General features: G+C 64.8%; 1 protein-coding gene across 1 annotated transcript in view; it reads right to left on the bottom strand.

Annotated features, from left to right (window-relative positions):
• Nucleotides 1-15,613, bottom strand: part of SLIT1 (slit guidance ligand 1) — a 58,320-nt gene extending 42,707 nt beyond the window's left edge. Inside the window, 4 exon segments of the mRNA XM_068949888.1 lie at nt 3,252-3,323; nt 4,126-4,197; nt 4,480-4,551; nt 15,603-15,613. Of these exon segments, the coding sequence (XP_068805989.1) occupies nt 3,252-3,323; nt 4,126-4,190 (137 nt within the window). The 5' untranslated portion in view covers nt 4,191-4,197; nt 4,480-4,551; nt 15,603-15,613.
• Nucleotides 15,614-16,332: the final 719 nt, after the last annotated feature.

Below are 16,332 nucleotides of genomic sequence, written 5' to 3' on the forward strand. Positions count from 1 at the left end.
TCAGCTCCTCATCGCACGGACGACTCGCTCCTCCCAAGCGTGCCGGAGGGGGGGGACCCCACGCCGCGGCACCCCCTCGCCCACCGCCGCCCAAACTCAGCGCAACCCCCCGCGGCCTCCCTCAACGGCCCCAGCCCTCTTTAGGCGCCTCACCTCCCCCACGTCCTCATTTGAGGCTTGCTTTCTGCTGGCCCTCTCCTGCCGTTCCCCAGCGCGCTTAAGCCCCGGCGGATCAGGTTTAACTCCAGTCCCTTCCGTTATCCCCAGGCGCAAATGCTCTCCACAGCCCAGGTCCCAGTTACTTGCTGCAGCTTGCGCCGGGCTGGGAGACGCAAAGCACCACCAAAGTGCATTAATTTGTGACGCTCAGACCCCGGAGGGGGACAAAGCGAGCGCTCTGGCCTGACTCGAGCCCCGGGTGCTCTCCTCTCCGCTTGCACGTTACTCCCAGGAGGACAGAGCGCAGCGAAGCACTGAGGGTTACGTGCTTCTCGCATACCCCACGTTCGACAGCCTCGCCGCAACCTCTGCTGCGGTGGTACTAACGTCTCGCCAAAGATGCACCGCCGCTAAGGCTAGCAGGGGTTGCGACCACCCAGCCTAGCACCCGGGTATCCATCTAGGAAACGCCCCGCTGGGTCCTGCATCCACGCCTGCCTTTCTGCTTGAGCTGTCGCCCCTCTGCCAGGCCTAGGAGCCTTACTTCTGGCGAGGCCAGCGGATGGGCTGCAGCGAGCCACGCGCCGGGTGTCCCCTGCCCGGAGGGCGCGCTGGCCCCGGCACAGCACCCCCCCGGCCCCGCATGCGGGGCAGCGCGTGGGGACGCCTGCACGGACCCTGGCTGCTGGACACGGGGGTCTGCCAGAGCAACGTGCCAAAACCAGCCCTCTCTTTGGAGCTGGCCCAAGCCCAGCACCCCGGTCGCGGCCGGCCGCCCAGGGCAGGGAGCGACGACCGTGCCGCGGGGGCTGCACCAGATCCATTGCAGCCGTCCTGCAGCTCAGTAAGCGCAAAGCCTGGCGGAGAAGCTCCGATTTCAGTTCAAGGGGAGCTTATTTCAATTTAGGCTAAAACCTGCTCCCCGCTGACTGGTTTTGCTGTAGCCTGAGCCAGGTTTATGGCAATTTAAGAGTGTCCTTATGACCCTCTTGCACTGGCTGAACTAGAACAGCCTTAGATCTCCCCTCCTGCTAAAGCAGCGTGACGGTGTGTCTAGACAAGCTCTGCCCTGGGCGCCCCCTTCCCTGTCCCCCCCCCAAAATTGTCCTTCAGCATCTCAGCAAAGGGTGACCGCAAGGAAGCGGATCGGCAGGTCCTCCGGCTCGCAGGATTTTGCCAGCCAAACGCAGCGCCTGTCGTGCTCCCGGGGCAGCAGCCCGGATCCCGGAGGTCTGCGGTAACACAGCGTCGGCAGAAATTGCTGCCAGGAGCCAGGGCAGCCGCCAGCACGCTGAGCCACGTCCCCGGCAGGGTGGGCAGCCGTGCGTGACCCGAGCTCGGCCGCTCTCCCACCGGCGGCGCGGGAACCCCAGCAAAGCCACGCCAGGCTGAAAACCGCTCCGGGGATCAGCACCTCGTGGGGATGAGGGCACGGAGAGGTCCCCCTTGCCAGGGTTGCACAGCCCTCCGGCTTTGCAAAGAGGCCTGGGGACACTGCCCGCGTCCGAGCCACGCCGCCGGCTGCACGCGAGCCTGCTGGCAATTGCAGCAGCCTAAACGCCCAGCGAGACATCCAAGCCCCGGCACGCTCCCCAGGCAGACCAGCGCGTCGCAGCGGGGGCAAGGGGCCACGGGGCGCTCTGCTCCACTCTGGACCACACGCACCCAGCGAGGGCTCGCGGACCCTGGGGTCGTCACCGCCATCCTCCCGGCACAAGCCGAAGCTCAGAGACGCGGCACGGCCCAGGGGCTGCAGAACCCGAGTCGCTGCGCACACAGTCGCAGGCTGGATGGTAAGAGCCGGGGTGCTGGAGAGCAGCGATGCTGGCCGCAGCAGAGAGGGGCAGGAGAGAACAGGCTTGAAACAAGCACCGCAGCGGGGGAAGCAACAGCGAAGCGACAGGCGAGGCTGAAGGGCACCCTACGCAAACAGCTGCACGGGGTCTCACCTGCGCCCCTCCTCGCACCGCTCCCTCCCTTTATTAAAATAACCCTCCTAACTGCGTTTTTGTTATGCCACGGGCGGCTGCCGGAGGATGGGGCTTTGTTGGCGCCACGATACGGCACAGCTGAGCTCAACAAATGCCATTTGATAATTAATTGAGCGCCTGTGCTATCAGCTGCCATTACCTAGGCCCATCTCTGGCACCAATCCACCGTTTCACACATCCCACGCCGGCAACCCACATGGCGTCTTAACCCTTCCTTAAACAGCCTCCGAATGGACGCGGCGACCGGCTCTCTGGCACTGTCAAAAGCAACCGGCATCACCGCTGCGCGAAACAGCTCGGCGCAGCGCGGCCAAGACCCAGCCGTGCCAGCCCTGGCAGCCTCTCAGCCCAGCGGCTATTTCAGCTGCTCCTAGGGCAGAGACGTCTTCATTTCGCAGCTCAGAAACGGAGCCACGAGACGCAGCCAGCAAAGACCTCGCATGCAGACCGCAGCTCCCTGCTTTCTCCGCTGCGCGAATCATCTCCTCTGCAGCCACAGGCGCAAGCGTCTTCTCCGAGCGAGCGCGCGCGTCTAGCCCCGCGCCGGCGGGCAGCCCCTGCCCCACACAGCCCGAGCCCCGGAGCGCGCGGTCCTTGAAATAACTCGGACTCGGTAAGAGGATTTCCTGCAGCGCAAACCACTCCGGCAGTGCCAACAGCACCGTTGCCCGAGCAAAGCAGCCGCAGGCAAGGGAACAACAAGAAGGGCAGGGGGACATTTATCAACAAAACCACAGCACCCCTTCCCCAAGCAGTTGCCCCTGCACAGAAGGAGGAAGAGCAGAGGGGTCGGCAGAGCTGCTCTTGCAAGACGGGAGACGATCCCGGCGGGCGCCCGCGGCGACGGATGCGGGCAGCACTGCTGGGGAAGGGGCGCGGGTGCAAGGGACCGGCCTCCCCGGCCGCTGCTGCCCCAGGCACCGGCAGGAAGGTGCAGCTCAAGCAGGGCCGGGTGGGCAGGCTGCGACCCCCCTCGTCCCCCGGGGCGACCACCCGCCGGGGGACCAGCAGAGCACGGTCCGGGAAAGCGGGGGAGAAGCGAGTGAGCAGAAAGACATCCATCCCCGACAAACCGCCGCCCCGCGCGAGGCAGGTACTCACAGCCGCGACAGGGCCTGGTTATTTTGGAAGAGGAGCTCCGGCAGGGTGTGCAGCTGGTTGCGGTTCAGCCGCCTGCGGGGAAGGAGGAAAGGGTCACGTTTGGCGGAGCAGAGCGACCTGCAAGCCCGGCTGCAACCCGAGCACAGCCGGGCCACTTCGCCCGGCTCGCGCGAACGCGACATCAAACCCGAGCGGCCGGCCGGCGGGGACACCCGTTTCCAGCCAGCGGCGCTCCCAGGCGACGGCAGCCAACTGGGCTTTAATAGATTTATTTGCAATATAGCAATTACATGAGGACAGGACTGCAAGCTGTTAACTGCCGATTGGTGCTTAACTGCCCTGTTAACCTGCTGCTCAGTCAGCTCTTAATATTTGCTTGAGCAGCTCGGGGCTTTTAAACTGCCGAGCTATTTTATTGAGTACCGAACTGTAACTTACAGCTCCCCTGCTAACGCGCCGCGCGCAGCCGGTAACCACGGGAGTGATTTGTGGCTAACCTGCCCCTCACCTCAAAACCATCGGAAAGGACTGTAAAGCCCACCGAAACAGAACAGGGGGTTTGCGCTTCCCCCGCTGCAAACCGCTGCCGCTGCGGCGCGGAGCTCTTTGAAGGCTCGCGGCACCGATACACTGCGGTTCAAGGCAAAACGTAAAGGATGCCCTCGGTGACCAAAACTGCCAGGGCTGTTAAACGGGCAAAATGAAGCGATACAATCCAAAAGCGGGACAGGGCGGTAACACAGCCCCCATTGCAGCGAAGCACACGTGTTGGGGAAGGGGCAGAGGATGGGGAGCCCCCAGGACGGACACCGAGCGCCCCGTGCGGCTTCCTCCGCCGCCCCGCGCCCCCGCCGCCCCGCGCCCCGGCACTCACAGCCGCTCCAGCTCCTTCATGTCGTCGAAGGCCCCGCGCTCCACCGCGCTGATCTGGTTCTCCATCAGCTGCCTGCGGCGGGCGAAGCGGAGAGAGCGGGTCAGCTTGCGGCAACGCGGCACCCGCAGCCCGCGGCCATACCGGATCTGGACCGCCTCGCTCCCGCCTGCCTCTTCGCCCGGCTCCCTCCGTGCCCAAGAAGCCACCGTGCTCCAGCCCCCCTGCCCGGCCGGCAAACGCCCACCCATGGGCGCAGCATCCCCTTTGCGAGCCCCGGCAGGGCCATGGGCCGCGCGGGCTGCCGGCGAAGGACCCCCCGGCGCCCTCGCCGCTGCTCCCCGCTCGGGCACTCACAAGACGCGCAGCTGCTTCAGCCCGGAGAAGTCGTTCTTGTTGATCCGCGTGATGTTGTTGCCGTTCAGCTCCCTGCGGAGAGAAGAGGCAGAGGTCAGCGGGGAAGCGCTCGGGAGCTCGGTGCTCCCCAGCGGCACCCCAAAAAGGGCAGGCGAGGCCCAAAGGACAGCGGCGGCCACTGTATTTTGGCACTCCCCGCCGGGGACAGCAGGACTGGCTGCCAGCTCCGGAGAGCAGCCTCAGCCTGAGGGCACATCTGCATCCCCCCAAAATGGGATGAGGAAGCAGGAGGTCTCAGCCCAAATATGCAGAGTGACTTAGCCAAAGAGGGCAGGGGTATTAAGAAGGCAAATGACTGTCCCCTAGAAGAGCCCCTCCTGGCAGGGAGACAGGAGACCGCAAACATCAAGGATGCTCAGCCCGGCTGGGGGTCAGGGTCCCTCCAAGCCCCGGGGAACATCTGCCCCCTTCTGTGACCCGCAGCGGGACCCATCTAGGTGGGATAACACCACTTTTGAACAGCCCAGGGACTGCTCAGCACCAGGGCAAGGTGTGCCCCACCGCCTCTGCTCTTCCCCGCCACGCTTTCCAGCATGCCCCTGCTAGGATTAACCTAATTAAACACATGGAGCCGGGAGCTGCAGAGATTTGCACCTCGCCGTCTCGACTTTGCACTGCTTTCCCACGGACAAGAGCCCCTGCTGCAGGGCTCAGTCCTGTGTGCGGGAGCCTGCGGGGGGACTGAACGCCAAGTCCGTCACGTCCATCCAGGGCCGAGACCTCTCCCCGCCGGCGCGGCGAGGGGCTGCCCGGACAGCGGGCACCGCCGGAGCGGCGGGCCGCGCGGAGCCGAGGTCAGCGGCAGGATGGCCCCGGAGCAGCCCAGCGGCGTGTACGGCCGCCCGGTACAGCCAGCGCAGCCGCGCACCCCGGTGTGGTGCCATTGTACCGCTGAAACGGCTGATAATGGCTAATGAGTTCCAGTTCGCCATCACAGCCTCGTAATTACACAGCTATTCAGCGGCTGAGATTGCCGGGCTCCTGCCATTATGGAGCCGTGTGTGCCTGTGCCGGAGAGGAGGTGGGGGGAGCACGTTACTAGGACACAGATGAATGCGAGCGGGGAATGAATAGATGCTCCCCAGCCCCGGCGATTAAACTGAAACCCACACTTGGGCTCTGCAGCCCCCAGCTCGCCCGGCTCCCTGCCCGGCCAGCACGGAGCGGCCAGCTCCCGGGGACCGCGCTCGAGGCTGCTCCGTGCGGGGCTGGGCGCTGCTGCTCTCCCAGGGAACGAAACCCCCGGCACGGCCGTAAAGCCTGGGCAGGGTGTGTTGAGGGGGGTAAAACATTTCAGGGGTGCCTGTCGCTGCAGGGGGAGAGCCTCCATGCTTGCACGCACGTCTCCTGATGGACCGCAGCTTTGAGGACACCTCAGGGCAGGGAGAAACCGGAGGAGCTGCTCTTGAGTGCGTATCCAGCAGAGCTTTCTGCTTCGGAAGTGATTTTTCCCAAAAGTCCTACAGGGTCCTTGCCAAAGCAGTTTGCCTGGGAAGCTCCCGAGGGCCACAGAGGCCGAGCTGGAGGTAACCATGCAAGCCTGAGCTCCTGGCGCGGGAGGCTCCCCGGCAGGACTCCCACCTCGCCTTCTTTCAAACACATTTAGCATTGCTCTGGCTGCAATACGGAAAAGGCAGTTAGGAAATCTCCAGCACTCCAGACAGATGGAGCAGATGAGAGACTTGATTTAAAAACTGCTTAGTCTGGAAGTGAAGACTTTACACCTTAGCCTGCAAAGCCCAAGGCTGACTTGGGCCTCAGCCCCTGCGCTGCAGCGCAAAACCAGAGCTGGAGCCGGGGAGGCAGCCCAAAGGCAGAGACACAGAAACACCCAGCCGCCGCGGTCTGGACACAGCTCGTCCTTCCAGGCACTGAAACCAAGCTCAAGGTCACGTGGATCAATCAAGTCCAGAGGACTTTCGGGACTCTGAACCCCAAGACGTTTCAGGAGGAGGCGCAGGCAGGGACGTGCTGCTCCCGCCGGGCCCGTGCGCTGCCCGCCCAGGGCGCAGGCCAGCCCCCGCTCCCTGCACACCCGCTCAGTGTCCCCGGGGTGCTCTGGGGCCCGGGCTGGCGGCTGTCCCCGAGCCAGGCCCCTTGGCACCGCTGCTCCCTCGGGTGCTCGTCCCCCTGTGCTCCCTGACAACCCCTTTCTGCACCTCCCGTGCCTTTGTTCATGTAAACGATGGCCTTTTGCAGCCAGGATGGGAACGAACAGCAGGTAAAGCTTATTTGTAAGGACGCCAAGCCGACACTGCTATTTAACTTCATGCCATTATTCTCCCCTCTAAGTCCCCTTCAGTTCCTCATGGAGATAAATTACAGTCTGCTGTGCCCAGACTGCTCAGCTGCTAACCCGCTGCCGTCGTGCCCTTTCTTAGTGAAGCGAGACACCCTGCCCTGCCCCGCGCAGCGGAGCTACGGCAAGGACTGATGTGTCTGGGGAGCTGCCCGGCGGAGCGGCTGCACTTCTGTACTGCGATTTTAAAAACACAGAGTGCAGGGCGTGCTCTTTGCCTGTTAATCCATAGGCTTTAATGCAGAAAGTGCCGTCGTGTTCATCCAGGCTGATCTCCTCCGTCCCGACCTCCCAGCACCCCAGACCCCACACCGTCACTTTAGCGACAGCTAATCTTTGTTTGAAACCTTCGAGTTTCTGAACCTCCCACCCCCATTGCTCCCTGGGAAGAGAAAAGTCACTCAAAAGAAGCAATCCCCTTGCTCCATCGCTTCTGGATCATCCCACCGCCAACGGGATGTTAGTGTGATAGTGGGCTTCGTCAGACCGGATTTGCATAGTCGGGGCTTATATTTGGGTTCTACCGTCGGGTGGCTTCTTCCTCGCCCGTGGGGACTGGTGCATCTTTTCCATTTGCAGGGTTTGGGAGCTAAACTCACACTGTAACAAACTCAGGGAGTGGAAATGCGGAGAGGTAACTTATTAAACACAGCCAACGTGAGCGATATTTCCCTGGGCCCTGATTTATCAGGGGCAGGAAGGGGAGGGGGTGGTTTCAGAGACAGACCGAGCGATCTGATTATTTGTATTCTGGTGCAGAGCGCTAGCTGCTTGGCACGCGCACGACTCACGTCCTTGGGCTCGTCTGCTCGGTTTTGCCCTCCTGTCGAGGCAGAAATCCTAGACGTTGTGCTCCCGGGGCTCCCGCTTTTAAGAAAGCTCAGAGAAAGTCTGAAAAACGAAAGCCAGCGTTTGCACCCTCGAGCAGAGAAATGCCTCGTGACCCCGTTAGTGCCAACGTGGGGAAGAAGTTCAGCACCAGGGTGGTGACCGCAGAGGCCGGCGTAGAAGGGCCCCACGCTAAAACCCTCCGTGCCCAGCTGGGCTCCCGCGGTGCCCGCTCGGAGGGCCGCCGCCGCGCCAGCGCCCGGCAGTCGCTGCCATGGGACGGCGCGTCCCTCCCGCCGGCATCGGCATCGCCCTGGGGTTTCTCACGTCAGCGCAGAGCACCAGCCCTCCGCTCGCAGCCGCTCCGCGTCCCTCGCGCCGGAGCCCTGACCTCAGCTGGAGCCGACGGTGCCGGATAATGAGCAGGGAAGCAGAGAAATGAAGGCTGCAAGGTCACGCGCCCACAGCGGGATCACCGTGACCCTCCATCAGTCCTGATGGACGTGCAGGCGGCTCGCTCGGCCGGGGGGTGATGCTCCCCCCTGCCCTCCTCCACCACCTCACCCCTCCTGCCACGAGGACCGTTTCCAAAAATCTGACCTGAACCCCTCTCACTGCAGGTGACCCCCGTCCATGCCAGCGCCCACACGCAGCGGGAAGGGTGCTCGGGCCGTTGTCCCCGTCACACGCTGCCGCCCGGCTCTGCCTCTCTTTTCGGCGGGGGTCGGACCTGCTCGGCTCGTGCTCCCGCCCTTCCCAGCCGGCACCTTCCTCGCGTCCCCGGGGAACCGGCACCCTTTCTGTCAGACCTCTTCACCGAGACCGCTTCGAAATCTAAGGCTGTCCTCTAACACCCGTGTATCTCACCCAGCCTGGTGGCATCTGCAAATGTCACAAGCGGCTCCTCTTCCACCGCGCGCACCGCTAATGGAAACACCGAACAGCACCAGACCCCGCGCTGACCCCAGCGCTCAGCACCGGGGCACAGAGCAGCTGCAGCCTTTCATCAGCTGCTTTTATTGCGTTTTTCAAGTCTTCTCAAGATTTCGCCCTGCTGCTCGAATGCAACCGAGCCTCAGCACGCTGCCCCTGCCCAGGTCACCGGGAGAGCTGCCTGAGCAGGGCCAGCGAGGCCGAGCCCTGCCCCAGCGCCGCGAGAGCCGGTCCCCGGCGGTGCCGCCACGGAGGGATGCCCAGTGCGTGCACCAGCTCGCGGCGCGGCCAGGGCTAACCCCGTCCCCTCCGGTGTGCAAGCCCGTCCCCTCCAGCGCGTAACAGGAGGCTGCCCATCCGCCGTTCGGGGAGGATGCACGGGGCACCCACGCCGTGGGCTGGCACGGCCGCGCGAGGGGCTCAGCACCTTCTCCTTCACCTTCCCACCCCTGCTCTGAACAAATCCTACAGGGAGGAGCAAGACTTCACCCACAGGGCTCATCAAAGTTTTATCCCTCTGAGAGCACAGTACAGCCCAGGGCGACTGCCTGGTCGGCACAGACCCTCCTGAACACCTGCAGGGTGATGTGTCCGAAACGGAGAGCTCAAAGAGCAGCTACGTGTTGTCTGCGGTCATCACTGAGCCAATGGGGAAACCAACCCCGAGCCTTGCATTCGCCCCCCAGAGCACGGGCTTTTACAAGGTACTAGACCAGGTTAGCATCACAATAAATTTTTAAGCGTTACAAACAGCATTGATTGTGTGACTAGCACCGAGGAACCGGGAGGGCTTTATGCTCTTTATAAGTTATCTCTGGGGTTTCCACGCCACAGCCATTAGCCGCTTGCAGTCAGGAAATGCTTTACATTCACGCGGCATCCTGGTGTGTCACCTTCGGAGTAAAAATAAATAAACAAGCTCACTCAGCCTTGGTTTGAAACAGAAAAGGCAGCAGGCCATTGTTTCCATTCCATAAACTGGGAAACTGAGGCTCAGCGAAGAAAGCAGCTTTGCCCAGATGCCCTCAAAATTGGGCTTTTCGTGCGGTGCCGACCAGCCTGGCTAGGAAGACCACTGCTCCCCTGGCTCCTCTGCTTCTCAGGGCGTCAGTCTGGCATTCGGGAGATCGGGGCTCGACCCGTGCTGCGTGTGCCCGAGCAAACCCCCTCTGCCCAAGGCTCCTTGGGCAGGGGACAGCAGCTCCCAGCGGGGAGGAGGACAAACGCGCAACTGCCCAAAGTGCTCGCTTACGGGACGGGGATGCTGGTGCCTGCTCCATCCCAGACCAACTGGGTCTCCCGGAGCATCCCATTTTGGAGGTGGAGCTTTCTCCCAAAGGGAGGTATCTGGGGCACCAGAGTGACCCACAAGCCTTTGCTCCCGGCCCCTTCACCTGCTCTCTGCGCGAGGCGCGCTCGGTGACTCACCCGCCGCTCCGCCAGCTCCGCGCTCAGCCGCGCTCCCCCCACGGCGCCTGGGAGCTTGCAGCGCTCCCGCTCGCGGGGCCGAGGGCTGCTCCGCAGCTGCATCGCCTGAAAAATTAATCTTCCCTTTTTTCTGATCTTCCTCTTTCTAGCACTCACTCTCCCCCATAGGACACTCGCCTCTGCTATTTTGAGCAGCAAGTGCATCCAAAATGCATGCCAGGGAAGCAGACACTCAGCGAGGCTCCACAGGCAGCATGTAGCAGGGAAGCCGGAGACAGTGCCGGAGCGGCCTGGGATGGTCCGTGCCGCCCGGCGAGCCGGCGCCGACCGCCCCAAAGCTGCGGGCACTCGCGGCGCTCCCTCCCCTCGGTCCCACTTCGAGCAGCGCCGGAAACCTGGAAACCGCGTTGTAAACGAACCCCCCTGTCTGCCCCCGCTGCTGGGCGCCCGTGCCGCTGCGCCCCTGCCAGGGTGGTCTCCTCAGCCCTCGCGTTTGATAGCTCACGTGGTGCAAACTGCCTCGCTCCTCTGCCGGCTGAGGGTTTGGTAGGAAACACAAACTGAGGAAACAATGAAATAAGGGAGCACGAAACTAAGGGCGAATGGATGCACACACTGTCACGAGCTGCCTAGGCGGTACGTGCGCCGGCGTGCGCACGGGACGCTGCCCTGCGCTGGCACAGCTACCCCCGTGCCCAGCGCAGCCCGGGCTGGCTCGCTCCGGGGACGCCGGGAGCAGCACTGACACGGCAAAAGCGTGCTTCAGAGGCCAGCAATTAAGGCTGGGAACGATTTTCCCTCCTCAGCGCAGAGCACCTGCCCACAGCAGCAACGCGTCACCTCAGAGGAGCAAAGTGGCAGCACGTTTAAGGCAAAAATATCTATTTTAAAGGATGCAATAAAACAGAGGCAGGGAAGGGTTTATAGGGAAGCAATTGCTGTGCAGGGTGAGAAGTAGTCACCAGAGGCCAATCTGACTGGTTTTATTGCCTGTTACCGGTGACTTTTCCCAACCAGGGGACAATAGATCCTCTGCTATCAGCCTCAGCTCTAGTCAATACAAACACGACATAGTTTTTTAAACTAATATTTTTCCAGCATGCAATTCCAGGGAGAGCGAGAACGCAGCGTTACCATGGTGATATATAGACAGCATCTGCCTTGGACGTAGCTGAAGGGAGAAATCGGAATAGAATTGCAAATTTCCTCTGTCCGGGAAGGCTCCCAAGGAAGGCACCGCGGCGGGCGAGCGGGCCGACGTCCCCGGCGAGCCGCACACTCCCGCAGCCCAGCGCCGAGCCGGGGCCTGCCGCGGCCGCCCGGCGGGCAGGGCGGGAGCGGGGCCGGCCGAGCGCTGCCCCGGCTCGGGGTCGGCCCCGCGTCGCGCCCCTGGGCTCTGCAGAGCCTCCGTCGGCTGGATGGGCTTCCCCTTACCTGGCACAAGATCGCACCTCGATAGCGAGCACAGCCCAAAATCGCCCCGGATGGGAACCGGGAGCTTGTCCCACCGCTGCCTTCTGGCCCCGTCCCAGCACAGGCCTTTATCAGCCCACTCTGCACTCAAAGGCAACCCCCAAAACTGCCCCGGCACCCCAGGAAAGGGAGGCGAGGGCTCCCCCGAGGCGCTCCCCAAGGATTTCTCCCCAGGGAGACGTGGTGCAAAAACTGGTGCTGATCGGACGAGCGGCGCTGGGAGGCATCAGCCTTGCCGCTGCGAGACATTTCGGTTGACCAGCCAGAGGGAGAGATGCATGAATCAAACACGGCCTGAACGGGAGCTCGCTGCTGTAATTTCGGCAGGGGATGGCTACACAGCGGGCGAGCACAACCCAAGGCCGGTGCGGGGAACGGGGTGCCGGCGCTGCACAGCGCGACCGGCGGCTGGACGGACGGCCCCGCGGCGGGGGGCTGCTGAGCTACCGGCGAGGAGGCGAACGGGGCGACGGGGGCCGTTCTCAGCTGTCAGCTGAAAACTTCAAAAGCAGAAGCGAGTGCAATGCAATCAGGCTCAATTCAACACCCATTAGCAAAGAGCGGCGCTGGAAGCAGCCATTTGACGGTGGTGAATTTGCACTGATCCTGCTGGCACAGGGAGGATTACCCGGTTCCCTGACAAGGGAGCCTGCTCTTCAGAGGAGCTTTCAAAGGAAGAAAGAAAAGCAAGAGGGGATGGGAACCGTGCCCTCCTCTCGCAGCCCTCCTCCCGCAGCCAGGACCCACGGGACTCCCAGCGCAGATAACACTGCAGTGCTGGGGGATTATCGCCCTGTCCTGCCTGCGATGCCTCCAGGACCCGCTCTATCACGCTTGCCAGAGGTGTAGGCAGCCACGCGAAGACTCAGAGGTTTTGCCGCTTCCCCTTTTGCTGCAGCACAAGCCTCTCCGCTCGGTGCCCGATGCAGTCAGACGTGCGGGGTGCAGGTGCCAGGAGGCACCCGCGTCGGGCTGCGGACAAGGCGGCTCTCCGGCAGCAGCGCGTCCCCTCTCCCCCCAGCCACCACTGCTGCTCCCGGACACGTCTCTGGCCCTCAGCCCGCACCAGCGGCACAGGGGAAACATTCAAGCAGAAGACGATTTCCCTCCCAGCCCGTGATTCTCGCTCTCCAAAGTTGCGCTGACCGCTGCAGCCCTGGGGAGAGGCACAGGGCAGAGCGGGGCAGCTGCTCAATCGAGGCCCGTAACCAACTCGCCTAGGCGGGCGAGGGGGGCTGCTTACGAACGCATGGCCCAATTCTGACGCGTGCTGGCTGCAGATGCTCAGCACCTTTGGAAAACAGACTCCAACTGGTGACTCCGCGAGGCAAATAATTCCCGGTCCGCAAGGGAAAAAGGTGCATTTCCATAGCCACGCTAGGAGAGCTGGTCACAGGACGCCGCTGCCGGCGTCCACACTACGATTTTGGCAGCAGCAGCACGCGCGGCCGCAGCAGCAGCACGGCCCTGCCGGGGGGTTCGGCCCCGGGCTGCCCACCTGCGCGGCGGCCGGCAGACCGGGGCAAGGCGCGCCGCGGAGGCACCGCAGCACCTCCAACAAATAAACCACCAGCAGATGGTCCCGAGAGAGGGGCGAACATCTCAGGGCTGCTGCCAGCCAGCGGGGTGCCGCCAGCCGAGCACGCCGCGCGCAGCCCAGCTAACTGAAATGGGCTGCATGCGGCGTGCGGGAAATACCTCCCCCGCTGCCTGAAGGCGGCAGATGTGGGAGAAACCGTGCAGCACACGCACGCACCGGGACATGCTCCTTTCTCGGGCACCTCCAGCATCTGTGGCATTTCCTAGAGAGGTATGAGGGAGGAAAGGGCGCGAGCCGGCCCCCGGCGCTGGTAAAGCCTTGCTGCTTTTGCTAAGAAAGCGAGCCCTCGGAGGCAGGGCGAGCCGTGCCCACGCCATGCTGCAGCCTGCCCGGCAGCTGCCAGCTGACCCTGCTTTGCCAAGCTTTATAGGGCGAAAAGTTGGAGGCTGCAAAGTTGCAACATCTTGACAGGGAGCTCGAAGGAGCTTGCGAGCTGTTGCAGCACGAGTTCAGGGCTGAGCGGCCGGAGCGGCTCTGCACAGGCGCCCCGCAGCACCGTACGCCCCAGCGCTGTGGGCAGGGACCCAGCGCACATCACCCCCGGGGGACCGGTGCGGCGCGCCGGGCGCAGCTCAGCTGGCCGAGCTGGCCACAGCAGGCGCATAAATGTGCAAAAAAACCCCAAAGGCCCCCCGTGGTGACGGACACAGAGAAGGGGGTCAGTCGAGGCAGTTAGCAGAAAGAGAGGCAGCAAGCAGGGCCAGCCGCCGCAGGGGACGAGGGTGCCCTGCGGGGCGGCAATCTTTGCCCTGCACAGCTACGGCCCGCTTGGGCGTCAGGACCGCCGTCTCTGAGTGGCGCTGAGCGCCTGCCTGGCGCACGGGGGCAGAGGCGCTCTGCCCACGCGCTCTCCGGGCTCCCTGCGCCCAGGGCGGCACGGAGAGCAGACGCCGCGGAGGCCACCGAGCCCCCCGAGGGGCAGAGGGGGCTGGTGCGGGCAAGCACGTCCGAGGGTGAGCCAGCCGCTAGAGCTTACACGCTGGCTCTACGCGACCGCAGCTCCCAGCAGCCTCGTTACTGTGCTGGGTAATAATCGCTTGTGTGAGGATAATTACAGCACGAAAAGAGAAAATTCCATTAAAGCGGTGTCCCGCAGAGCTACCGGCGCTGCTGGCCGGGGGCAGCCCGGGAGGCTGTCATGCTGCGGCAGCTGCCTGCGGTCCCTACCCCGCTCGCGCTGCTCTGCGGCGACGGGGCCAGGCGCAGGGCAGGGGAAGGTGGGCAGCCCCCAGTGCCGGGCTCCCGACAGCCTCAGGGCCGAGGGATGCGCCAACCCCAAACGCTGCAACCTCCCATCTCCCACAGCGGAGCCCTGAGCCCCAGAGGCTCGTGTGTGGGACGATGGTCGCCCATCCCAGCCCTGTCTCGGGAGCACAGGCAGAGCACGAGGGTGTCTGACAGTCCAGGGGTGCCCAGACCGGCAGCACCTCCTGGCACCAGAGCGAACATGAGACTTGCAGAAACGCCCTAAGTCAGGGTTACGGCAGGGGTCCCTGACACAGCTGGCACAGTTATGCCTAAAAGAAATCGAGGGGCTCTCCCGAGCTGCAGGCAAAGGGCACGTTAACACTTCAATAACCCAGGCAACGCTGGGTCCCAACTGAACTCTGCCAGGGCAGGAGGAGCCCCAGCGCGTGGCTGTCCCCTGGCCGCTGCCCAGGCTGCACCCCGCAGCTCCGCTGACCACCGAGGAGGCGGCAGCCCCACGCTTCCTTGCACTGCTCCTCAGTGCTCCTGCCTGGGACAAAGGGGTACCCAGTGCTGGCCGGGGCTCGGGTGCTGGGGAGCTGGCGCAGCCCCTCCAGCTATGGGGGTGCCACATGGCAGTTCACAGTGGGGGTGGCCAAGGGGGGACAGAGCCTCACAGGTGCGGGCCATGCTGGGCTGCCCCGTGCCCCTCACGTGAACAGGCCTCCAGGCAAATGCCCCCTCCCCCGGAGCAATACCCACCTCCGGCACAGCTCTAACCCCCACCCAGCACCTGCAGGGTGCTAACCACCTCCAAGCACCTGCACGCCCACCAGCACACACAGGCTGTTGTGCACGTCAGACCCTTTGCACATCGCCCCCAAAACGAGGGGTCGCACGCACACCCTGGCCCACTGGTTTCTTGCACACACACTGCCCCACCTCGACAGGCTATTGCACCAGCTCATGGACAGGATGCTGCAAACACCCCCCCCATCCCCACAGGCTCTCGCACACGCATCCCCTGGACAAGCATTTACACACACACTCCCTGGCCGGGATGCTGCACACGCACCCACCCCAGCCGGTGCTTGCACGCGCACCGCCTGAACGGGCTCTTGCACAAGCGCCCCGCAGACGGACTCTAGCACACCCCTCCCTCCTGCACGCACCCCCGACAGGCTGCTGAGCATGCAACCCCCCGCACCGCCTCTCGCACACGCAGCCCCGACGGGCTCCGGCCCGCAGCCCCGACGGGCGCCGCGGGCCGGAGCCGCCCGGCCGCGGACAAAGGCGGCCCCGCGCGGTACTCACAGGCGCTCGGTGCCGCGGGGGATGCTCCGGGGCACGCCGCGCAGGGCCGTGCCGTGGCAGTCCACCGTGGTGCCGCTGCAGGCGCAGAGCGGCGGGCAGGCGGCGGCGCGGCCCCGGCACAGCGCGGCGCACGCCAGCAGCCAGGCGGCGGCACGCAGCCCCGCCGGCACCGTCGGCACCGCCGGGGCCGGGGCCGGGGCCGCGCCGGAGGTCGGGGTCGGGCCGGGGGTCGGGGCCGCGCCGCGCGGCGCCGCCATGGCAGCGGGCAGCGGCGCTAGGCGGCGGGACCGCTGCGCATCACCGGGGCGCACGGCTCGGCTCGGCTCGGCACGGCACGGCACGGCTCGGCTCGGCACGGCTCGGCACGGCTCGGCTGCGGGGCGAGAGCGCCGTCGGCGCACACCCGCGCTGCCTCACTGCCGCCCCGTCCCGCAGCCCCGGCACAGCCCCCGCGCTGGCTCCGCCCTGCGGCCCGGCCCGCCCCGACGGGCCCCCTCCCCGCCGCCGCCGCCGCCGCCAGCCCGGCCCCCTCCGCCGGCCCGGCCCGCCCGGCCCCCGCCCCTCTGCGCGCACCGGCACCGGCACCGGCACCCGCGCCGTCGGGGCGTGCCGGCCCTGGGGCTGCCGGCGGGTCCGGCCCGCACCCCTTCCCCCCGGGACGCCAGGCTCAGCCCGCGGGGCAAGCAGCCTCCCCCGGGGAGAGGGCTGGGGTGCCGGGCTGCGGCAACGC

This window comes from Struthio camelus, chromosome 7, assembly GCF_040807025.1.
Source record: "Struthio camelus isolate bStrCam1 chromosome 7, bStrCam1.hap1, whole genome shotgun sequence".
Taxonomy (NCBI): Eukaryota; Metazoa; Chordata; class Aves; order Struthioniformes; family Struthionidae; genus Struthio; species Struthio camelus.